The sequence below is a fragment of the Siniperca chuatsi genome, linkage group LG21 (assembly GCF_020085105.1).
Source record: "Siniperca chuatsi isolate FFG_IHB_CAS linkage group LG21, ASM2008510v1, whole genome shotgun sequence".
In the NCBI taxonomy this organism is placed as follows: domain Eukaryota; kingdom Metazoa; phylum Chordata; class Actinopteri; order Centrarchiformes; family Sinipercidae; genus Siniperca; species Siniperca chuatsi.
Genome location: NC_058062.1, coordinates 23,537,183 through 23,562,363, shown reverse-complemented (window position 1 = coordinate 23,562,363; position 25,181 = coordinate 23,537,183). Strand labels below are relative to the sequence as shown.

At 40.9% G+C, this 25,181-nt stretch overlaps 1 protein-coding gene across 3 annotated transcripts in view; it reads left to right on the top strand.

The window, feature by feature from the left end:
* LOC122869537 (junction plakoglobin-like) overlaps positions 1–25,181 on the top strand; it is a 187,435-nt gene that overhangs the window by 123,011 nt on the left and 39,243 nt on the right. For all 3 annotated transcript variants that reach the window (XM_044182659.1, XM_044182658.1, XM_044182660.1), the window contains 5 exons: positions 5,608–5,861; positions 5,938–6,176; positions 21,881–22,082; positions 22,176–22,320; positions 22,408–22,511. In XM_044182659.1, the coding sequence (XP_044038594.1) occupies positions 5,608–5,861; positions 5,938–6,176; positions 21,881–22,082; positions 22,176–22,320; positions 22,408–22,511 (944 nt within the window). The remainder of the gene's footprint in view (positions 1–5,607; positions 5,862–5,937; positions 6,177–21,880; positions 22,083–22,175; positions 22,321–22,407; positions 22,512–25,181) is intronic.

Below are 25,181 nucleotides of genomic sequence, written 5' to 3'. Positions count from 1 at the left end.
TGGAATGTAGGGTGTCTAGGGGGCTGGATTTAAGGTGATCAAAACATTTGAGCACTCTCTTTTGATTGTTAATTTTCAGTGGGTAGCTGGCTAATTCTGCTCTACATGCATCTGTTGGTGTTTTTCTGTGTACGTCTAAAATGTCTCTCTCTTTCTCATCTCAACCGGCAGCGGAAGATGGCCACCCACCCTGAGTTTGGTTCTACTCAAGGTTTCTGCCTCTTTAAAGAAAGTTTGTCCTTGCCACTGTCGCCAAGTGCTTGCTCATGGTGGGATTTGTTGGGTCACTGAAAATCATATTATGAAGAGTACGGTCCAGACCTGCTCTATAGGACAAGTGCAATGAGATAACTTCTGTTATGAATTGGCGCTATATAAATAAAATTTTATTGAATTTGGTAGCCCTTCCTTTTACAGTCCCCTAATTAATTCAATTAAATTTATTTACTATTTACTAATTACTATGTATTTACCCAGTACATATATGGTACATCATAGTATATTGTTGGGTAAATAAGTAGGTAAATACAGAGAAACTACAGCTAATAAGAAAAATAATAAGAAAAACCTCCACTATTATCCATCAACTCAGCTAAGTACCGCATAGTTGTGACCGGTTTAGGTTGGTAGGTTGGTACTTCCTAGGAAAGTAGGCAACCAGTTTTCTCTTACCATCAATTCAAGTTACAATTGTAGTTATCTAAGGTTTATGTTGGTAACAGCCAAGTTTAATTATGTACTATCTAGAAATGAACATGAACTATGTTAGAAAAAGTAATTTATTGGAAAGTACTATCTTCATTTTAGCTGTTATCATTTCTCAGGGGTGGCTGTGTCGAAGTGTCCTTGGGCCAGACACTGAACCCCAAATTGTTCCTGAGGGCTGTGCCTTTGGTGTGTGCGTGAATGATTAGTTACATCTTTGGACTGATGAGCAGTTAGCATCTGCCATCTGTGTGTGAATGTGATATGTAGTGTGAAGCGCTTTGAGTAGCCGGAAGACTAGAAAGGCGCTATACAAGTAGAGTCTAATTACCATTTAGATAATCTGAAGACTTAATGCAAATTACTGTTAATGGAAAACAATGGATTTGTTGTCAAACATTAAACTGCTTAGTGGAGAGTACACCTTTCAAGAGCTGAAAACACATGAAACCTACTTAAAAACAAAATGGCACTGTTAACTACTTTTAGCTGTTATTACTCTTATTACAATTGTATCTAACAGACCACACTGACTGCAGGGTTTGACGATGTGGTTTTATGAGGTTTTAGTTGAAAAAATTGTAGAACTGACACCTTTCAGCCAGAACTGATTATTGAAAATTACATTTGTTGTATAATAATTACACTGGCATTAAACAACAAGTTCCAACCAAGCAATCTGATTGGTCAACTAGACATTAGAACGTGCTCAAATCAGCATGACAGCACATCGTGCTCATCACTAAAAATATTACTCTGGCAGGTGCGTGCCTCCCTTGTTTGCAGGAAGCAGGAGAGCGAACAGTTTTGTGACCGCGGTGAAAATATTGTTTTTGAAAGGTTTAAGGCCAAAAAACATGTTGTGAATTTTGGAAATGATTACATCTGTCTTTTTTCAATACATTTTGGCTTTTGGACTTTACAACGCTCTGGAGTATTTGGCCGCCCTTAGTAACGACCTAGGAACAGAGATGATTTCTAGTCCCTGTTGATTCAGCTTTCTGATCATGGGATTTTCCAAACTGAATAAATACCACACATCTAAACACAATACTGCCTTGTTAGCTCAAGCTTGATGCTAAGATATCTGCTGGAAAACGGAATAAGCTTTTAGCAGTTCCTGTTTGTAAGATACCCATGGATTACTTTGATATTGAAGAAAACTTAAAAACGAGATGACTCTCAGACAAGTTCTGGAGTTGTAAGTTGTCTTTTTTTCTATGATTTCTACGTGGATATATGGACCTTTATTTGTGACGGACATCAAAAATAATGGTATCCACAGGTAAGTCACACATCTAAAAATGTGTATCATGTCTGTGTTCATATTTGAGTTATGACTCAGAGTGCTAATGGTTTGAAAGTACCTTAATTGTTTCCATGAGCTGTGTGTCACATCTACTGCTACAGACTGTTGGTGATGGGTTTCCTATTGTTTTAGAACACCTGCATGAACCTGTACCTTTTACTTCACACAGTATCTTTGCCTCACATCTTGTTTGAAAACCTCTGGTCTACATCATCTCTTCAAATAACCACTTGCCCTAATCCCGTGGTATGCAGTCCTGCTGTCCAAATCACGTTACCTTGCGTGGCAGCTGGATTTGCGAGATCATGTGAGGATCCAGACATGATTTGCTACATAGCCTTCCCCTAATATATAGCAGATAGACTAAGGGATAGTTCCTGTGGTCTCTTCCGGTGGACACATTTCTACCGTCGCACGGAATATACCGTCATATCGCCCAACCCTTATTCTATGGCAACAGCGGCACATGAAGATACCTCAAACTTCGCTACATTTTTGTTTTAATTTGCTATTTTTTCGCCTTTATTACTGAAGCACCTATCAGGCTAACTCAACAAAGTTAGGTCAGAGACTGCTGTGCCCTCATCTCTATTGAGACCTGGCTGCACCACAACATCTCAGATCATGCTATTGCACTCACTGGGCGGAGTTTGTTCCACTGACAGAACACAAGACTCTGGAAAGACAAGAGGAGGCGGTCTCTGTGTTTGGTGCTCAAACGCAGTCACAGTGGATGGACAATGTTCCACAGATGTGGAATTTTTATTGTTAAGATGTCGACCATATTATCTGCCCAGAGAATTCACCAGTGTTTTTGTTGATGCTGTTTACATTCCTCCAGCTGATCTTTGATTTTAGGAAAATGGAGGCAAAGACACACACCCCTTTCTACATCAGTGGAGCTGAGGCGGAGCAAGTGAATAGTTTTAGGTTCTTGGGAATCAGCATCACAGAGAACCTGACATGGTCCTCTCATATCTCCACCTTCTTAAAGAAAGCTCAGAAACGGCTGTATTTCTTAAGGAAATTTATGAAGGCAAAATTCCCGTGCCAAGTTCTTGTTAACTACCAGATTACAGCTTCTTTCCTCAGGCTGTGAGACTCCTTAATTCATCCTCAGGACTCCACCATGTAAATACTTTTATCTCTATGACTTATTATTATTCATTATCTACTGTATATAATTTGTTTCTGTGAGTAGCATAAAGGGAACTACAACTTAAATCTTGTTTCATAACCCTTTGTTGTAAAATTATTAATACCTTGTACCTGTAAGACACATTTCAAAAGAGCAACAGCAAGATCACCCCAGACAACATCTCATTGATTTTCTTCTTTCCCTTAACCTGGAATAATGTCTTCTAAATAGGCATTGTACTGTAAATACTGGAGGTTTCTTCCATTGCTTGCAGTGAAACGTTCTTCAAACTCAAAACTACCATCGCCCTCTAATGCTGAGACTAAGGTTGAATTCAGGTTGAAGGTCTAAGTCTGTCATCAGCTCTGAGATTAAGTCATCTATCAAGCAATAATTCCTCCTTTGGCATGACTACAAAATATCTTTAATGATGATAGCTCCTGAGGTTCAGCAAGAAATATTATTTACCACCCAGTTAGTGTATTAAAATCACCCTCCAGGTTCAACAACAGATGGTTATATTCTTCTCAGTTAATCCCTGCAATTATACAATTTTCATCTTGTAAATCTTAAATACATATCATCCTAATTAGCTACATCAAGTTCTGTATTTGAAAGGTTCAAATACATTGCAGTATTTGAACTACATACATTGCAGTGTGTAGCTAAGGCTAAGGATTTTTCTTCAATCGGAACCAACATTCTTCCCTGCCTGGCTCATCAATGGAACCGCCAGACAACAGCAGCAGCATTCAAAGCAAACTTCCTTCCTTTATGGATGGGTAACATAACCACTGAACATATAACTGGGCATTACAAGCTTCACATAGCTTAACAGTCTACTTGATTAAGCACAGGACTGTGTTACTTTGTGAATGTATATGAATTGATTTGGTTCATTGAGTTTTATTGTTGTGATGTGTTGTAGCCATGTGCTGCATGAGTCTTGCATGCTAACTAACTCTCTTTCTAACCTGGCACTGTTTATCCAATACAGTTCACACAGCCACCCCAATTCGACTTTACAGACCCACACTCTAACATACATGGCCTGGCTGCCATTTTGATTTAGATTTATTTTGCTTGCCGTCATATTGAATTAACTTTCTTTGTCTGACAACATACGGCCTTGGCAGTAGCCACCATTTGGGATCCAAGCAGCCATCTTGGATCAACACACACACACACACGCACGCACGCACGCAAATGCACACACGTGCGCGCACACACACACACAAACACGCACACACACAAGCCCTTTGTTCTGTAGTTTAGTGCATGTAGAGTTAGACTTCACATTGTGTGTTTTTGCTTTGTTTATCTTTAAATAAATGCTTGTGTATAATTATGCTGGTTTCTTGTTTATGCTGTTGCACAAGAGTCAATAATTTGCCAACCTCTTCCATGTTGAACTCCAAACCCTTCAACCTAAGTTGTTCCAAATTGATAGGCAGAGTCTCATAAATTACACTAAACTATCATTTTTCTTCTTTAAGAAGAGTGGTGCCCCTGAGGACTTTATTAAAGTTATTATTTATTAGATTAGATTAGATTCAACGTTATTGTCATTACAAGTACAAGGCAACGAAATGCAGTTTAGGTCTAACCAGAAGTGCAATAAGCAACTGCAGGCTATAAAGTGTGTGTATAAATGCAGGATAGAGCAGTATTATGAAAATATTTAATAAGTGGTACTATGGACATTATATACAGATGGCATTACTGTAAACACCTTGATTACTTGATTACATCTAGACAATTTGGTGCCCCTTTATCCATTGTAAATCCCAACAATACTGTTAACAAAACCAATCATTCCCTGCGCCTCTATGTCATTCATACACTTATTAATTATTCATCGCTGTGATCATATCATTCATTCATGGTTGCATTTATCCATTAATTTGTGTGTCTAGTAGTATAGTTGTTTGTGTAGTCTACTAGATACTGTATGTCCTGCGTGTGTAGCTAGTAGTAAATTAACATTTATAAAACATTGGTTATGACATAACCATAAACATATGGTATTGATTGTGTGTTTGTGTGTATGAAATATTCCGGTCACAGTCCCGAGACAAGAACTCTGTAGCTACTTCAGATCGAGACGAAATTGATTATTTATTAAATTGATTATTTATGAATTAATGAATTTCTCCTTGTAAAAGGAGTGGTGCCCCATTTTAAAATGTATTTACTGAGTTAGTAAATTTATTTAACATAAAAGCTGAATTTATTCTGATAGCCGGAAGTGAGTGAAAACCTGCTCCTTCCTCTTACCAAAATTAAGGTCATTCAATATGATCAGTTTAATGCATTTAAACCTTTAACCTGCTACAATATTCAAAGGTCCAGAGGTTTTGTCTGTGTAAACTCACTCATGTACACACACACACACACACACACACACTAGCAGTCTCATCTTCTCTCTCTCTCTGTCTCCATCTTCCTATGACAGATTTAGATGCTCAGTACTCACTAACCCGGGCTCAGCGTGTAAGGGCCGCCATGTTCCCTGAGACCCTGGTGGAGGGTGAGGCGGCCATGCCTGTCCAATCAGATCCTACTCAGCAGAGCAACGTGCAACGACTGGCTGAACCCTCCCAGCTGCTAAAGACGGCTATTGTCCACCTGATAAACTACCAGGACGACGCTGAGCTGGCCACTAGAGCGGTGCCAGAGCTCACCAAGCTACTGGCGGACGAAGATCCGGTATGCCGCTGTCAAATTTGCTAATTGAGCTTTCAGACACACATGTTCTATTTTACACAGTTATTCTTCTCTCTAGGTTGTGGTAAATAAGGCAGCCATGATAGTCAACCAGTTGACCCGTAAGGAGGCCAGTCGCCGGGTGCTGGTGCATTCTCCAGCCATGGTGAGTGCCATTGTGCGCGCCATGACGACGGCGGTTGACATGGAGACAGCCCGTTACGCGGCCAGCGTGCTCCACAGCCTGTCGCACCAGAGGGAGGGACTGCTGGCCATATTCAAGTCTGGAGGGATACCAGCACTGGTCCGCATGCTAAGGTAGAAATACTAGATTACAATAAATTACATTATTACGACAAATAATATACTGACGAGTTTGCCTTGCCAGTAGTGGGGGTTATTAAACTGATAATAGTTGTTCATGCACTTGTGAATATTTGTAACCCTATAATTTACAGTCCTTTAATTATGTAGAAAAGGGGAAGAAATTGCTAAGAAATAAGAGTAAAGTACAATCAGTAAAATCTATACAATGACATGTTGTAGTTGAGTTACCGGAAATTACTGTAAAGCATTGGGTAATTACATAGTAAAATTAAAGTAGAATAAAGATGTTTGGCAATTATATGGGAATTAATTGTTATAGTAAGTGATTATAGCCCACATACAGGGTAAGACAGGTGGGTTGTTTCTGTATAGGCTACCATAATACTTAGGTTGTTACTGAGTATTTAGCATTTGTATCCCTTATTTCATTGTAAAGACAGGCTGTTAGCAGGTAACACCAAGTTGTGTGGTCATATTTTTACCGAGCATGTCAACATTGTTGTTGCCCAAAATAAATGCAGTTTCCACGACATTCAGTATAATAAACCTGATGTATTTGTAATTTCCAGTCTTACCTTCTGATAAGCCAAGAAGCGCGGTAGCCAATGCAATAGTTTCCCAAAAGTGAATGGTAGATGTGGAAACTGCTGGAAATGTCACCGTAGTTAACCCATAATTACCTTTCCACTGCCTGTAAAGCAGGGGTGTCCAAAGTTTTTTTGGTGAGGGCCAAATACAGAAAAATAAGCAAAGGCCCGGGCCACACACAAGAGGTGACATATTGACACATGATTACTGTGTGTATTTCTAACTCACCTATAATGTGAAGAACATTGCTCTCAGTGGGAGCAGTGATGCTGTCCTTTGGATTGAAGGATGGCTGGGATGTCAGGAGAAAGTTTGGTGGTTGAGTCACGAAGGACTTCACAGAGATGGCTATCAGTCATTCTGGATCTCAGTCTGCTTTTGTTCTGATTTAACAGAGAAAATGTTTGTTCACATATGTATGTTGAGCCGAACAGGCTCATCATTCTTTTTGCGTGGCGTCTCATCAGAGGAAACTTGGCATGATCCAAACTCTGATAGAAGTCGGGAGAGAAGCTGATGTTGACTCTTCAGAGAATCATCACGTTGCATTTCAATCAGTTCTAACTGCAGACTCTCCTCCACTTCTTCTGCATCCACCAGGAAGGGGGTCGAGAACAGCTTGATTTGTTTTTCAATGACAGAAAAATCTTGAAAACGCTGGTTGAATTCTGTCACGAGAGATGTAATTACAGAAGCATATTTCTCCTTTTTAGCAGAAAGGTCTGCCTTTGGAAAAGCAGACTTGATTTCAGACAGCGCAGGGAAGTGTGCAGCATTAAAGCTTCGTGTAGTTGTGTCTCAAACAGGCGGAGCTTTACACAGAAGGCTTTCATGTGCGCATACAGGTGTGACACCAGCTGTTCTTTGCCTTGTAGGTTCTTGTTCAGTGTATTCAGATGATGAGTGAGATCAACTAAAAATGCCAGGTCTGCCAGCCACAGAGGGTCACTCAGTTTATGAAGAGGTCGGCCCTTCTCTTTCAAAAACTTGTCGATTTCTGATCTCAGCGAATAAAACCGCTGCAGCAAAGAGCCGCGGCTGAGCCAGCGCACATCAGAGCGGTAGAGTACATCCCCGTATTCAGCATCCACGTCAGATAAGAAAGCTTGAAATTCCCTGTGGTACAGTCCTCTAGCTCGAATTATGTTGACAGTTTTTACAACAGTGTTCATCACATCGCCCAGCTGGACAGTCTTGGCACACAGTGCTTCTTGGTGGATTATACAGTGCATCCTAACAGCCTCACCTCCGCTCTCTTTTACCTTGACGCACACCATGGATGCCATTCCTTTGCGCTCACCCGTCATGGCCGGAGCTCCATCCGTTGTTACTCCACAGAGCTTGTCCCATTTAAGCCCCATCTTTTCAACTGCCTCTGACACAGCGTCAAAAATATTTCCACCCGTCGTTGTGCCTTTTAGGCTCATCATATCAAGCAGCTCCTCCGTACAGCAAAAATTATCATCGACTCCCCGCAAAAAAATTAAAAGCTGTGCGGTGTCTGTGGCGTCTGTGCTCTCATCGCATGCTATCGAGTAAAAATCAAAAGCACAAGCTTTCTCTCTCAGCTGAAGTTTCAGGTTAGCTGACAAGTCCTCGATTCTCCGCACCACAGTATTTCTGGATAAGCTCACGTTGTTGAAATCCTGCACTTTTTCCGGGCACATTACTTCTGTGACTTTGATGAGGCACTGCTTTATGAAATCACCGTCTGAGAACGGTTTGCCATGCTGGGCAATAAGTTGTGCGACTTCATAGCTTGCTGCTGTGGCGTTTTCCTGTATTTTGTTAGCACGAAAAGAAAACTGTTGTTGAGCTTGCAGGCTAGCTGCCATTTGCTTGAATTTCTGTGCTCGTTCGGCACCTGTGTACGATGCGTAGCTCTGATGCTTGGTCTCATAGTGCCGACGGACATTATACTCTTTCATCACGGCAACATCTTCATTGCAAATCAAACAGACACACTTTCCGTTGATTTCTTTAAAGAAATATTCATTTTCCCACCGTGTTTGAAATCTTCTACACTCACTTGCTATCTTGCGTTTCTTCGGTGCTGCCATTTCTGGTGACTCGTGGTAAATATTTTTCTTTGCTTAATTTTGTTTAGTGGAGAAGCACCTTTTCTGTGACTGGCTCCATCTAGTGTTGAAACTGAGAAGTGCAACAGAGTTGAGCTCAAGCGCCATGTGCGGGCCATATTCAATTATATTTTCAGAATTTGCTGCGGGCCAATAAAAACATACAGGCCGCAGTTGGCCCGCGGGCCGTAGTTTGGACACCCCTGCTGTAAAGTGTAGTGTGCATTGTTTCCTTCAAACATAGTTAGGTAGTTTCAACATAAATAAGAGCATGGTAAAAAGAACTTGCTGTGATTACTTTCCCATGACCTGTAAAGTGCAGCCTGTCTGGTAACCCATTTGGATGAAATATGTAAATATTTTCCAAATACTAAATGAAGACAAGGTAGGTACCATGAAATGTCACTGTCATTACCTTTCCACTGCCTGTACAGTGTAACGTTTACTCTTTTTTAGGACTATACAGGTAATTCCCATATGATAGAGGACGACATGACAGTATCAGGATAATTACCTTCCCACTGGATTTCAAGTGTGAAGTATTTCCTTGAAAGAATTTCATAGTTTCTTAGTCAGTGTTGTTCAAACTCGATGCCGGTTTAGCGGGGGGGGGGTGTGTAAACAGCCACAACAATGGCATGTGAGAATTCACGTGGCAGATAATATGGCGAGTCCCACAGCTAACAGTTCAATGTCCGGGCTACAGATACTCTACTTGATGGTCACGTGAACAGGGTTACACCATCTGTTGTTAACTAGAACAGCAAGCCCGCCGCCTTTCCGCTTACCGCTCCCGGTGTGATCCCTGTCGGCCTGAACAGTCAGAAAGCCGTCGATGGAAACGTTATGATCCGAGATATCCTGGTGTAGCCATGTCTCTGAGAAGCACATCAAACTACACTCATGGAACTCCGTCTGACTCCGGGCTAACGCCGTTAGCTCGTCCATTTTATTCACCAGTGATCTCACGTTGCCCATTATGAGAGAAGGCAGACACGGCTTAAATCTCTTGTTCTTAAGTCTCTTTTGTCTGCACCCCTCTCTCTTCCCTCGCCGCTTCGTTCCACCTCTGCATCCTCGGTGTGTCCTCCTCCAGATCTCAGTGGGGACATCGGTTGTCCTGGGCGCCATGCTGCTCGGCTTCAGCGCGATCAGCTGTTCCCTGGTGTAAACAATGCGGCCAAACAGCTGAAGTTCCAAAACACTTTCTACCCTCATTTTCGTGAAGAGCGCAGTTTAAATTATACTTACACACAAGTTACTCAAGTTTGGAAGAAAAAGGAAAGCTAAAAGTTTGAAAAATAAGACGACGAGACGGAGCTACTGCAACAGGCAGCATGCACCTTGCAGCGTGTGCACTCCTCTTGCATAATATTATCGCCATATTCTGCAAATAGAGCCCCCTAAATCTTACACACTGAACCTTGAGGTTTGCTCAGGCAAGTTACCTTCTCCTTCAGATTCCATTGTGGTGGTCACAGGTGCCGAGATGCCTGGTGTATGGTTTTTTGTCCATCTTACTTTTCTGCCCCTTGTGTTAGGAGCTATATTCTGAAGGCAAATCATGTTCGTTACATTCATGGAAGCACACTGCATTAACTACGCAAACACTGTCTGGGCTACACAATCAACAACAAGCAACAACTCATACTTTACTATATATTTACTATATATTTTACATTTAATTGTACCTCTTTCCAACATACCTCACACGTGCCCCATCTAGTGTCTTTTGATGACATCTCTGTTAGGTCAATAATAATTGTAGTAATAATAACAATACAAATAATAATAATAATACGGTGTAGTCCCTCATTCTTCCACGAGTGTTCTATCGTAGAAAAGGTTTCAGTCGTTCAGCTGTACATGTTCCAACAACCCGAACCAGCTTCACAACCTAGACTGGAGCAAGACATTTCAGAGTGGTAAGTGATTAATTTGTAACTAATTTATCTTTCATAGGTAATGTTTTAACTGTGCACTGTCTCTACATCACAGGAACTACTTTATGTCCATTGACTGCCTGGAGGGTATCTAATTATATTTTCATTTCATATTTTGGTGTACTTGTGGGAACTACTCAATTTGTGCATTATGACGTGTGTTACATAGTGAAGTAGATACATTACGGTAGTAAAGTCTGGACTACAATCGAGCTGTTTTCAGGCAGTTTAGGAGCAGTGTTTTCTGTGGGAGAGGGTACCTCCCTTTGGGGTGGATGTTGGGCTTTTTCACTTTGCAAACCTATTACATGCACAATAAAGATATATAACACAATAAAGGAAAGGGGAAAAGCCAAAAAGCATAATATGACCACTTTAAACATTTGGATTTCTGTATCAATAGCTTTACATATCGGTTTGGGCGCCCAGGATTCAATGTTACAGTGCTTGTTTTAAAGCCGTAATGTTACAGAACATTTTACTTTAAGTTATCTCATAAGTGTGATGAAAATGTGCCAAATTTAGCCAGACTTCTAATTTCCATCCGCAGTCCCTTGGCTATGTTTGATGTTAAAAATAAAATATTTGTTTTTAGCATCATCAAATTTTACTTACCTTTATGCAGCCACTAGTTTAAAATTGGTGTAATATTATTACACAATAAAAATATTAGAGTAAACAGTCAGTGCTAAGTGTACTAATCATAACAGCCGTCATGCAAATTATTTTATTTGGATGTTTTAATCTTTCATCAACACTGCTGTACAGTGGAAAGGGGACTCAAGTAGGATAAGCAACAATTTATAGCTAATTTCCGGAGAGAATATCTAGTTTGCAATGGTATTTATTCACTCCCTTGTGAGTTTTTCGGTTGAAGCATAAGATACAATAATTGTAATGCTCAAGCACAATGATGCTGAGCGTGCCATGGGGATTGTAGTCATTACAATGTTTGTATTTTCAAGATACATTAAGGGGTCATGCAGGCTTGTGGATTAGGGCTAAAACTCTGGAGGTCTAATTCATCCTGAGACAGCAGAGAACACCTCTGCTAAGAAGGACGCTGCCCCCTTGCCACAGCAGTCCCCGCCGCGTCTATCCCAGGGACAGCTGATGGAACTCAGCGGTCTCCACGATCATCGACTCTGCCTCCTCTCATCCCTCCAACTATGCTGATAGTTGGAGATTCCATAGAAAGGAATATCCGCTTCGTTAATGCAGTCACACACTGCTTTCCCGGAGCTACGACCCCCGACATCCTCAAAAAGCTCCCCGGACTCCCAACAACTATCACAAAAATCAAAAATCATAGTCCATGTCAGCACCAATGACACCGCCTGTCAGCAATCAGAGCTGACAAAAGCAGACTTCATCCACCTCTTTGACCTGCTCAACAGCACCGGAAAGCATGCTTTCATTTCGGGTCCAATTCCTACACTGGGTCATGGAATTGGCCGTTTTAGCAGGATCCTCAGCCTTCATACCTGGCTCCAGTCTGTCTGCAGTACCCATGACATTGGTTTTATTCACAATTTTAACTTATTCTGGGATTGTTCTTCCTTGTTTGCACGAGATGGTCTTCACCCAAACAAGTCAGGTAGTCGCATGCTGGTGGCTAACTTGCAGCACGCTGTGCTGTCCTCCTCACGTAGTTGACTATTTACATCACCTGTTTCCCGTCGCTCTTCTTCTTTCTCTTCTCTGCCCACCAAAAACAGCCACGCACCCTCTGCTGTCACTAACTCCCCCTTGTGTACTGATCATAGTGCTGCTATTTGGAGCCTGGATCCCTCTAGTGCTACTTTAAAATACCTGTGGTAATTTCGCATAGATCCTTAATACGAAACAGACACAGCCGACACAGCAATAATAATAACTTAATAAAGATCCAGGCCAAAACACTACCTCCACTCTCAACCTCAAATTTATTTTAAATGATTTTATCTCTTTTAATGATTTAGATTTTATGTTCTTAACAGAATCCTGGTTACGTCCTGGTGATCACAGTCAGGTGGCTGAATTGTGCCCTCCAGATTATGATTGCTTTAGCTGCCCTAGGGTCTGTGGTCGAGGTGGGGGCCTTGTTACTGTCTATAGGAAGCATTTAAAGTGTAACCTCATAGCTTGCAATGATTTGTCCTCCTTTTGAAGTGCTCATGTTTAAACTTGGTGGCCCCCTTCAGGTCATATTTGCTATTATTTATCACCCCCTAAACCAGCTGGAGTTTTTATCCAGTCTTGTTTTAAATTATGATAGAATTGTTCTTTGTGGTGATTTTAATATTCGTGTTGATGACTCCTCTAATGCCCTTGCTGCTATTTTTTTAAATATCACAAATTCTTTTAACTTTCAACAACATGTGTCTGGCCAAACTCATTACCGTGGCCACACCTTAGACCTAGTCTTTACTTTGGGCCTGAAAACTCCATCTGATTCTTTGAGCAATTTTTTGTGCTGTTACTCTGCCTGAACTCGCAGACATCATGTCTCTTATGAGAGAACAAGACACGAAAATCCCAACTAGGTTTTTATTGGAAGTTAGGTATTGTATTGCACCCCTTTTGCTAATTATTTTTAACAGCTCGCTGTCTATTGGCTGCATCCCAGATTAAAACTGCTTATGTCCAGCCAGTCCTAAAAAAACCTGGGCTTGATCCCACCCTCCTGGATAACCATCGCCCAATATCTCCAAACTGCCTTTTATTTCGAAGATTCTCGAAAAACTTGTATCTAAGCAGCTTCTTGCTGCTGTGGAAAACAATAATACCTTTGAAAAGTTCCAATCTGGCTTTCGTCAACACCACAGCACTGAGACAGCCCTTCTCAAAGTCACTAATGACCTTTTAATGAATTCCGACGCAGGCATGTGGTCAATTCTTGTGCTGCTGGATTTAACTGCTGCCTTTGACACAATTGATCATGGAATTATTTTAGTTAGCCTGAGGCACTGGGCGGGCATATCTGGAACTGCACTAGACTGGTTCTCATCTTATCTGTCCAATAGGAAATTCTGTGTCAGCATTAATAACTTCATGTCATCCTTTTCCCATATCAAGTACGGTGTACCTCAAGGTTCAATTTTGGGACCAATTCTGTTCTCCTTATACATGCTTCCCTTGGGTGATGTCATCCACAGACATGGGATTTCTTTTCATTGTTATGCAGATGACACTCATTTGTACCTCCCTGTCAAGCCCACTGACCTTAGTTTGCTGAGATCTCTGCAGGATGTTGATACATTTTCTTCAGCTCAACTCAAATAAAACTGAAATCCTTGTTATTGGGCCCCAACACATCACTAAACAAATACTGCCATCTACTGGTAACCTGTCACAACATAGCAAGCCTGTTGCAAGATATCTTAGTGTCCTGTTTGATAGCAATTTATGGTTTGAGCAACATATCACTAAGCTTGTCCATTCATGTTTTTATCACCTCAGAAATATTGCAAAAATCTGATCTATTTAAAATTTTAATGATGTAAAAACTGTTGTACATGCTTTTATCTCCTCACGCCTCAATTATTGTAACAGCCTGTTCACTTGTCTTAATCAAAAAACTTTGAAACGACTGCAGACTATACAACTCAGCTGCTAGGCTATTAACCAGGACCAAGAAGTATGACCACATCACACCTGTTTCAGCCTCTTTACACTGGCTCCCTGTTTGTTTTAGGATTGATTTTAAGATCTTATTGATTACTTTTAAGGCTCTTCATGGCCTGGCTCCAGACTATATTTTAGACCTTATAATCCTGTATGAACCTTCACGCAGTTTGAGATCTTCGGGCAGGGGTCTTCTGTCTGTTCCTGAGTCCAGGATGAAAACTAAGGGGGGCAGAGCTTTTGCTATCGGTGCCCCGAGGCTCTGGAACAACTTGCCTGAAGAAATTAGGTTGTCTGAGTCAGTGTCTTTGTTTAAGTCTCTTCTCAGAACACATTTTTATCAGAAAGCATATCCTGATTTTACCTGAACTGGCTGTTTATTTTATTGCTTTTATGTATTTTATTTCTTTATATTTCATCATTCACTGTGGTATTCTATTTCTCTTGTTGTGAAGCACTTTGTACTTTGTTTTGATAAGTGCTCTATAAATATAGCTTTGTAATAATAATAATAATAATAATAATAATAATAATAATAATAATAAATGTATATATTATTATATTATTATTATTATTATTATTATTATTATTATTATTATTAACATGCAACTGAATGTGGAAAGTCAAGATACAAATGCACCTGTGGTTTATCTTTTAAAGCTCTCAAAGAGCAACAGCCACGGTCATGTCATGATAGTCAGACCAAGAATGTAGAGACCATGCGAATTAAGAATGTGAACAACGTAAAGAACATCAGAATCAGAATCAGAATCAGAAATACTTTATTGATCCCCGTAGGGAAACTCTTTGTTACAGTAGCTCGCCTTTACGTCAGTGCACACAGGAGAAAACGATATTATACACTATAAACAGGTCAGAAATAAATTAAGTATCATGTCGCTATAAGTATAAGATAAACTAAGTGTCGAGTACCAAGTGGGTTTACTGGTAGATGGTGAAGTACAGTATAAATACAATGTCACTAATTATGTAATAAATAATAGTAAAAGCGGAGGTGCATGTACTGTCGAGAGTAATTGAGGTATATCCGTAACAATAAATAAGAAAAACTAACAAGGGAAAACTAATATTGCACTTGAGGAGTAAACAGAATATTACACAATTATTATTAATTATGGCGGAGATGTAATGCTCAATGACCAGTTTAGTGACCTAGGGTCAAACAGACTAATCCTTAGAGAGGGAGGAGTTAAATAGTTTGATGGCCACAGGCAGGAATGACTTCCTGTGGCGCTCTGTGGTGCTCTTTGGTGGGATGAGTCTTCCGCTGAAGGTGCTCCTTTGTTTAGCCAGCACGTCATGGAGCGGGTGGGAGACACTGTCCAAGATGGCGTGTAGTTTGGCCAGCATCCTCCTCTCTGACACCACCGCCAGAGAGTCCAGCTCCACCCCCACAATGTTACTGGCCTTACGGATCAGTTTGTTCAGTCTGTTTGCGTCCGCTACCTTTAACCTGCTGCCCCAGAATGCAACAGCATACAGGATAGCACTGGCCACCACAGACTCATAGAACATCTTCAGCATTGTCCGGCAGATGTTGAAGGACCTCAGCCTCCTCAGGAAATAGAGGCGGCTCTGGCCCTTCCTGTAAACAGCCTGAGTGTTCTTGGTGCATGCATCTCACCTAACAGAGATGTCATCTGTAGAAAGTTGATGGGGCACGTGTGAGGTATGTTGGAAAGAGGCACAATTAAATCTAAACTAGATAGGAAAGTATGAGTTGTTGTTGATTCTGTAGCCCAGACAGCATTTGTGCAGTTAATGCAGTGTGCTTCCATGAATGTAATGAACACCATTTGCCTTCTCAGAATATGGCACCAAATACAAGGGGCAGAAAAATAAGATGGACAAAAAAACCATACACCATGCATCTCGGCACCTGTGACCATCACATTGGAATCTGAAGGAGAAGGTAACTTGCCTGAGCAATCTTCAAGGTTCAGTGTGTAAGATTTAGGGGGCTTTATTTGCAGAATATGGCGATAATATTCTGTATGTTTTCATTAGAGTATAAGCACCTGAAAATAAGAATCGTTGTGTTTTCATTACCTTAGATAAGCCTGTAGCGGCTTCCTAAATGAACCTTGAAGCTGCGGTGAGGGTCAGAGTTGGGTCCTGGGTTCGAAGATTTGTGACGCGCTTTATATCTAAAGAGGGAGCAGGTCCCCTTCCACGGAGGCCGCCATGTTGGACCGCTATGTTTCTACAGTAGCCCAGAATGGACAAACCAAACACTGGCTCTAGATAGTGCCTTTTGTGCTTTTCGCGTTTTTGGCCACTGCAGTTTCTCTTACACACTTGGAAGGGGAGGGTGAGGCGAGCAGTATTCAAATGGTTGCAAACTACAATTTTACTGCTAGATGCCACTAAAGCCTACACATTGCTCCTTTAAATGATGATTCTCTGTTTACATTTTAAGCAAGAAAAGCAAATGAAGAATTGTTGGGGTGGTAGTAGTAGTAGTAGTAGTAGCTCATATAATGATGTGACATCTTGAGGGGTTTGATGAAACTTTGAGAACAGTTTGCAGGTGACACTGTGAGCAAATCAGTTGTTACCTAAGTATTTAAAACATCTAACCAATTAGAATTATACAATTCATTTTGTCTATTAGTAGATGTAATTTTGTAGCAGTGTGCAGGAGATGGTGAAGAAGGTCATCTTCCTTCTCATGATGAACCATGCGACCAACTTCCAGACAAGTTATTAGCACCATCAGCTAAGTCTACAAGTTACCAAACCAGAGGAGGTGGTGCATCGGTACAGCATCCTTCTCAAGCATTTTCAATGGACGAAGAGCATGAGCTCTACTCTTCGGAAATACAAGGTTGATAGGAAGATTGTTTCCCTAACCACTGCCATTGCAGAGATGTACCTCACTGGGCAGAAGCAACATTCCAGACTACAAGTAAAGGATGACCTTGATGGCCTATGCAAGACTTGGTGGAGAAAAATGCGCGCCTTTCAGTTAAAAATAAAAATCCAGGCGGTCTCTCAGTGACATGAGGGAAAAACAGTAAACTTTTATCCCTGCTCCATCAGGTGGTTCAACAGTGATTTTAGAATTACCAGTTAATTTGGTTTAATCCTGGTCTGACTTTCTAATCTATTTTGCCATTTCATAGGAAACAGCAGGCTTAATTAAGGTGAATTTCCCTGGTATTTACAAAATCTTCATTGGTTATGTGGAAACTATGAAACTCTTTCAAGGAAATACTTCACACTTGAAATCCAGTGGGAAGGTAATTATCTTGATTCTGCCATGTCATCCTCTATCATATGGGAATTACCAATATAGTCCTAAAAAAAGGGTAAACGTTACACTGTACAGGCAGTGGAAAGGTAATGACAGTGACATTTCATGGTACCTACCTTGTCTTCATTTAGTATTTGTAAAATATTTACATATTTTATCCAAATGGGTTACCAGACAGGCCAAAATTGGGGCCTTTCCAACCCCTAGGCAGGGCTGCATAGTTAATCCCTTGCACTGAGGCTTAGCAGAGGAGGATAATTCACACTCATAATTGATTTGGGAGCTTAATTCACACAGAAAAGAAGGAAAACTGAATAGAATTGAAAACTAAACGAGCTTCACAGGCTGTTTGGTGCGTGTGTCTTCCATTTGTGCTATCAATATGCAGCTTCTCTTTCTGTCCCTCATCACCTCTTCCTTTTAATACACTCTCCCACCCTCGCTCTCCCACCCTTGCCACTGTCACTCTCAGCAACCTCCTGCATAATGAAGTCTTTATACGTGTGTGTGTGCGTGTGTGCGTGTATCAGAAAACTCCTCTTTCTCCTTCTCCAATAAAATCTTTTTCTACAACATCCTCCTACTGATCAAGTCCATGTACGATCTATGGATATAAGCCGAATATCAATACAAATAAGTTTTACTGTCATAATAATACATTTATATAGCTGGTCTTTTCTCTTGGAGGTTGTTTTATCTCTCTCTTCCCCTTAAGCTGCATTTCAACTGCAGGAACTTTACCCAGAGACTAGGAACCTTTGAAGGAACTCTCCACTGCAGGGACCAGGGTCTAAATTAAGTTCTGGGGACATTATTTTACCCCCTAAAAGGTCCCCGCTCGGGGGGTTGTACTTTCCAAAAGTACAGGAACTTTTGGGGTGGGGCTTGCTGCGCTGAACATTTTTGATTGGTTGAGCTCTGACCGGCAGAGCAGCCCGTTGAACGCCGTGCTGGAAGACACAGACACAGATAACCAGTCGGTTGAAGGTAAATCACATACAGCCCACATGCTGCTTGTTAAATGCTATAAAGCTAACTGTTGTCATGCTATTGCTATCCTAACCAAAAGCTAACATTAGCTACATGCTAACGCCAACCACTAACGTTAATGGTGTAAAATCGTGGTGTTCATTAAGACGGGTTGGCTAAATCGATTGTACAAAATGATATCTTGTTAATGTCGTTGCAGTGAGACGCAACGTTTATTTTTTTCAACGTGTTTTTCAGATGAAAGGGACGGGTAAAGTGAAATGCAGGCTGCAGAGATTAATGTGTTTACTCCTACAGCAGCCATCGTGCCATGCCTCCTGCTGAAGCACACAAACACTATTTTGCACATTTATATTTCTGCAGATTAATAAATAGTTGTGGAACTAAATGTGTGTATAGTGGCTGTTCTTGTATCTGAAAACAACTATATACTACTGTATATGTAAAAAGACACATAATGCTTGGTTTACCATATTCTAATATTTACACCACTAGTTGCTCTCAATTTCACCACTCTACACCGGTAAGCTCAGTATTTACAACAGGTGAGAGTGCATAGGTTAAAATAAGCAAAGTTCCTTATGCTGAATTTCAGTTGATGTGTTTTATAAGTTAAAACAATACTTATACAGCTGTGTTATGGGTGTAACCTAATGGGTGTAATTTGCCTAATCTTCCCGGATCTTTAGACTGCAGTGGAAACGCACACAATGGCTGAAGGAACGTTTTAGTTCCTTGAAAAGTAGTTCCTGAGGATAAAAGTTCCTGGTACGTTTGGTGGAAAAGCAGCTTTAGTCTTTTAACTGTCTTTGAATCTCTTCATGCCTGGTGGTTTGACTTTAAATTCTGTCTTTCCTATCTCATTTGTATATAGTATGTACACAGATGTAAGCTAGCAGTACACTCCAAACTCAATTTAATTTAGCATGTTTGCTTTGTCAAAAAGGCATGTTTGAAACCAACTCAAAAGTCCAAATGTAACCCTGCCTTCTACACAACACAGCAAGCTTGCTATTTGCCTTTCAACCCATATGAGTGTTTTCCCATTTTAACCCATTTCAGCAACCCATGAGTGGTTAAGGTTTGGTAAGTTCAGACAACTGGAACTACTTGTTTGAGTTGAGCATGAACATTAAATCTTGTGGGAATAGCAATTTCATAAAATTATCTTAAATCAAGGTCCACCTATAGTACTAGCTTTAGTGGCTTTCAACCACATCTCATGTGTCTTGGGTTACTTTACTCCTGCCTTTATGTGTTTCTTGCCAGTTTTAATTATCTGCCCCGACCTGATTAGTTTCACCTGTGTCTTGTTATTCTCCCCTCACTGGTGTATTTAGTCTTGGTGTTCCTTTGGCTCAGTGACCAGTTACTATGTGTGTTTTGCTTTGTGCCTTTGTTTTGTTTCCTGGACCTGTACCTTACTACCTGTCTGGCTACTAGCCTACCAGTGCCCGCCTGTAAGCATTTCTTATGCTCAATAAATCCCTGACAGCTGATGTTGTCCTTTTCTGGTGTTCATTCAGTCTCTTGTTCAGAGTCCTTGCTGTTTCATTGATGTAGAGTTTCCCACAGCTGTCACATGTGATGTCATGATGATATCATACACACTCCTTTCTTTACGGTGTGCCAGCAGTGCTGACTGACTGTGACTTGATGACTCTGGTTAGATGTTTTTACAGTCCATTTACTTGAGAGAGTTGCACTGCTATACTCCTGGTGGGACTCCTTTATGAACTCCATTCACTAAAGAAGTCTGATTTGTCAAACTAATATTCACAAGGTCTTGAAATAACTCTCTTGCTCAAACATAATTGTACACTATTGTTCAGTGACTGCTTTTAGTATGAACAAGACTTACAACGTGTCTACACAGGAGGTGTAGCGTGAGCAGCATGTTAACAGAGCAGCAGCTACAGTGCTCTGTCTGTATCTACACAGGATGTGTTCATGCACAGTATTTAGTACTGAACACACAATCACTGTGGTTACACACATAAATGTAGGAAACTGACTTGTGAAACCATGCTTCGGGTCGCATTTACACACTATGTGGCCTAGACAGCTGTACTGATTAAAATAGAAGCGTATCTGTTCTGTCAGTAGCACGTGAGATGGATGGCTTAAAAATGCGGCTGAAATGCCTCCTGTGTAGACACACTACATGAGAGTACATGCTAACAACTCTGTGAGGCTGTATTAGGCACAGCAATGCTGTGAGATAAATGCTAATGTCAGCATGCTAATATACTCACAGTGACAATGCTAACATGCTGATGTTTTGCAGGTATAATGTTTAATGTTCACCATCTTAGTTGTTAGCTAACATTTCCTAATTGGCACTACAAAGTACAGCTGAGACTTATGGGAATGTCATTAGTTTTGTAAACCAACCATAAACCAAAGTATTGGACAAATTGACATAATGACGACATTAGATGAAAAGTCAGAGGACCACCAAGTTAATACAATTAATCCTCACTCAAAACCACATATCAACCTCATGGTGGTGTCAGTGGTCAAATCAGGGAAAGGGACCAAAGTCATTCGGATTCATCGTCTCTGGACCATGAATGTCTGCAAAAAAGGTTATGTCAGCCCATCTTATAGTTGCTGAGATTTCAATCTGGACACACCACAAAGAGGTGGACTGCCCATGGTAAAAACAGGAGAAAGAATGAGACAGGCAACAGATGCTTCTGTTCAGTGCAGCTTCGCTCAGCAGAATTTATTTGCCAATATGCAAAATATATCTTTTTCTCTTTCTGTATTTTGTTTTCCATATTCCAATGTTATTTTATCAATACAAGGATCCATAATATCAAAAATAAAACAAAATACCTAGGCTAGTTACGGTCTTCTTCTGCTTTCAAATAAAATGCACATTTTCCATTTCTCTGTTTACCACTAAAATAATCCTGAATTAAATCAGGGTACTACTGCATTAATGAATCCTCATTCATTCCATTAACTGAGCTAGTGATTCAATTTAGTTCACAACTACCTAAATAAAACATTACTATGAAATGTAGAATTTCTAGGTTCTCACATGTTCCCTTATTTAACCTCACTCCTAGTGCAAATAAAAACTAGAACATTGCTACTAATGACTGTCAGTTAAGTAAGAATGTGTGAGCTGAAGAATTGCAAAGTCTTACAAAAATAATTTGTACATTAACCCTTTTAATCCTTCTGTTTATCTCACTCATTCAGTTCGTCGGTGGAATCAGTCTTATTTTATGCCATCACCACCCTCCACAACCTGCTGCTGCACCAAGAGGGGGCCAAGATGGCGGTGTGTCTTGCTGACGGCCTGCAAAGGATGGTTCCCTTACTGAAAAAGAGTAACCCCAAGTTCCTGGCCATCACCACTGACTGTCTGCAGCTCCTGTCCTACGGCAACCAGGAGAGCAAGGTGAGGAGAGGAACTTGACATTGGGAAGGAGATCCTTGTTGTGTCCACTTATTTATTACAGAATTAAACCTTCTACTTCCTGTTTCTTGTCAGCTGATCATCCTAGCCAATGGGGGACCAGAGGGTCTGGTGTTCATCATGAGGAACTACAACTATGAGAAGCTACTGTGGACCACCAGCCGCGTTCTCAAAGTGCTGTCTGTCTGTCCCAGCAACAAGCCAGCAATAGTAGAGTCTGGTATGTCCACATCACTGAACATGAATGTACAACATTCAGTGTAGATGTTTGTATAGTATGTAACTGTATTTTTACATCTGTGTCCAGGTGGTATGCAGGCTTTGGGCCAACATCTTACAGGTTCCAGTCAACGTCTGATCCAGAACTGTCTGTGGACGCTCCGCAATCTATCAGATGCTGCAACCAAACAGGTATTTATTGATTCACCCACTACTGCTACTACTACTACTAGTACCACACATACTCAGTGCTACAGATGCAGGGTACATCCTGTGATTTCCCACTCTGCCTGGGCACAGACATAGCTGTACTTGATGCAGAGCCTGCTTGACTACGTGTTCAGATACTCGTAAAGCGGCATGAAGTGGCACAAAGCTAATTCACTCCTTCTCATTTTTTACTGGACAGGGGAATTTCAAGGTAATTGTCAAGACACTGTAGCTGGCGACGCATGTCAGTGCACCTGAAAAGTAACATTTTATAACATTCTCTGCCTGGATCGACACATTCCAGCCACTGACACCCTCCTGGGCATTTTCCACTACATTTAAAGTTCCCACGAAATAGCTTGTGGAGTGCTATTTGCTTCCGCATATTTACGTGTTTCTTGTAAAAACAGGCAGTTGGGGGGGACTTGTCACGCATATTGATTGCCGTTTACAGTAGCCAATAATGCTGAATTTGCATTACGTCCCCCCTAGGGTTGGGTACCGAATTACGTCAGTACTACTGAATACTGATTCACGTTAAATCAATTGGTGCCAAATTTCGGTACCTGAGAGCGCAGCTGGGTGAGAGAGTAAAGTGTAGAAAGAATGAGAGAGAGCAAGTCAAGTGTGTAGTTGAACAAGAGAGAGTAAGTGGCAGAGAGTGAAGGTGAGCAGTGAAGCTGTCAATCTGGCAGTAAATGTACAGTGTAGGTTACAGTTTGTCAGTGAATAAAGGCTGCAGCTTCTTAAGACCAAAGTAAAGCTCCCGTGCGTTGTTTCCTAACTGTTGGTATAGCATCGCTACGACGATCAGTTGTGCCTACGTTGAGGGGGTACTTTCCGATATGTAAATCACATACTGTGGCAGCATTATGCCAGCGTTTGGTTCATTGTAAAAAAGCAAAGCAGGTGTAATAACGGCTCTTCTTTATGGCAGTATTGGGATCTCTGTGTAAAAAGGGCTAGTGAGTCAGGGAAATGGCGAGCCAAAAGCAGTCACAAGTGTGGTTACACTTTTCAAAACTCGAGGCAGATAACACTCGCTGCAATATTTGTAATGTGAACTGCAAAGCTGACCAGGGCAACACGTCTCACCTGAGGAAACACCTGGTCAAACACAAAATATATCTAAAAGCTGAAGCGGGTACCATGTTTGATAGCCTGAAAGACAAGCCCCCCGCAGCAGCCGCGTCTAACATTAGCACGGCTGCAGCAAGCAAAAAGTTAACTTACCATCTATGGACAACCTTTAAGTGAGGCAGTGCCGGGTTTGGCTCGTGGCACCCCGGGGCTGAGTCAGTTAGCTGCAGGGCTAACTGAGCTAACTAGCCATATGGCAGCTAACATTACAGTTAGCAGCAGTTTAGCAACAAGTCCATGAGTTGAGGCAGAGTAGCTGGAGGACATCAGGGGAGGGAAAACCAGAAAATATTTTTTTCCATAAAATATGATCTAGTTTCACCCAAATCAGTGAAGTTGTGTTTTTGTACAGTAATCAGTGATGCCTTGCCCCTAGAAACACTCCAGTCTGGCGACGAAGATTTGAGAAACCCCTGCTGTTGCTGGCTAGCTAACAAATGAATCTTAGCTCTGTGCCGCTATAAGTTGAGGATTGATCGATGGGTGGATGTTATGATATTATTGTTTGCAATTAGTTGGTTCAAGCTTACATAAGCACTCATCATATTTTGTTTTACTGGAAGAAAACATGATTGATTTTGATATAATAATACAAAGAAATGTATTTTTTGTATTTATTTGGCCTGTATTGTTAAATAGGTGCACAATATGACCAGGGATGTGATCTAAAAGGGTTAAAAAGGCATTTTTTATTTCATCTTGACTTTAACTACACTCGAAGACCTGTAACTTAAGGTTTAGCCATTGTCATGGGTTCTGCTTTTGTTTCCACTATTCTCCTGGTTTAGCCTGGAACTACATTTGGGCACTGCTCAGAAGGTGTAATGAATCCATATTCCAGGTACTCTCGGGGAGATGGAACGGAACAGTTTGTTTGCAACACGGCAACTACTAATGCAAGACTTTTGACATGTATGTTTTGCTGCCTTGTCCTGCATTTTTCTGTGGAAACTGTAAATTGTGTGCACAGTGATGGGGGGTACATTTAGGATTGCCACCTTCATTGTGGAAAAATAAAGGACACCTTGCCAGCAGCCCCATGTCCAAGAGACACAAATCAAGTGGGGGTTCTGGGGGTCCTCTCCCATGAAATTGTGAGTGTCAGACACTTAATTTCCTGCGTTCTGGTGAATTTTTATACACCAATTTGTGATTTTTATGCATTCATTTCAAAGTCCTCTGCAACTTCAAAATGAATATATAGGAAATAAAGACTCAACAAGGGTAAAGCACAGTTGCATCAATTATATTAAGGATTAAAACGTCAGATCATAGACATGGGCAAAAGTGTTTGGTCTGTCAAAATAAACTATTTGGTATATTTTGAAGAAGCAAAAACCCATTGAAAAACTCGGAAATAACAAAGGACCTGGTAGACCACAGAGACCACTATAGTGGATGACTGAACAATAGCCTATATTTATTTGTGAAAATATATGACTTTTTTTCATTGTCAAACTGGTCAGAACAACTCTCCTGGATGTAGGCAGTGACATAAAGATCAACCTGTTC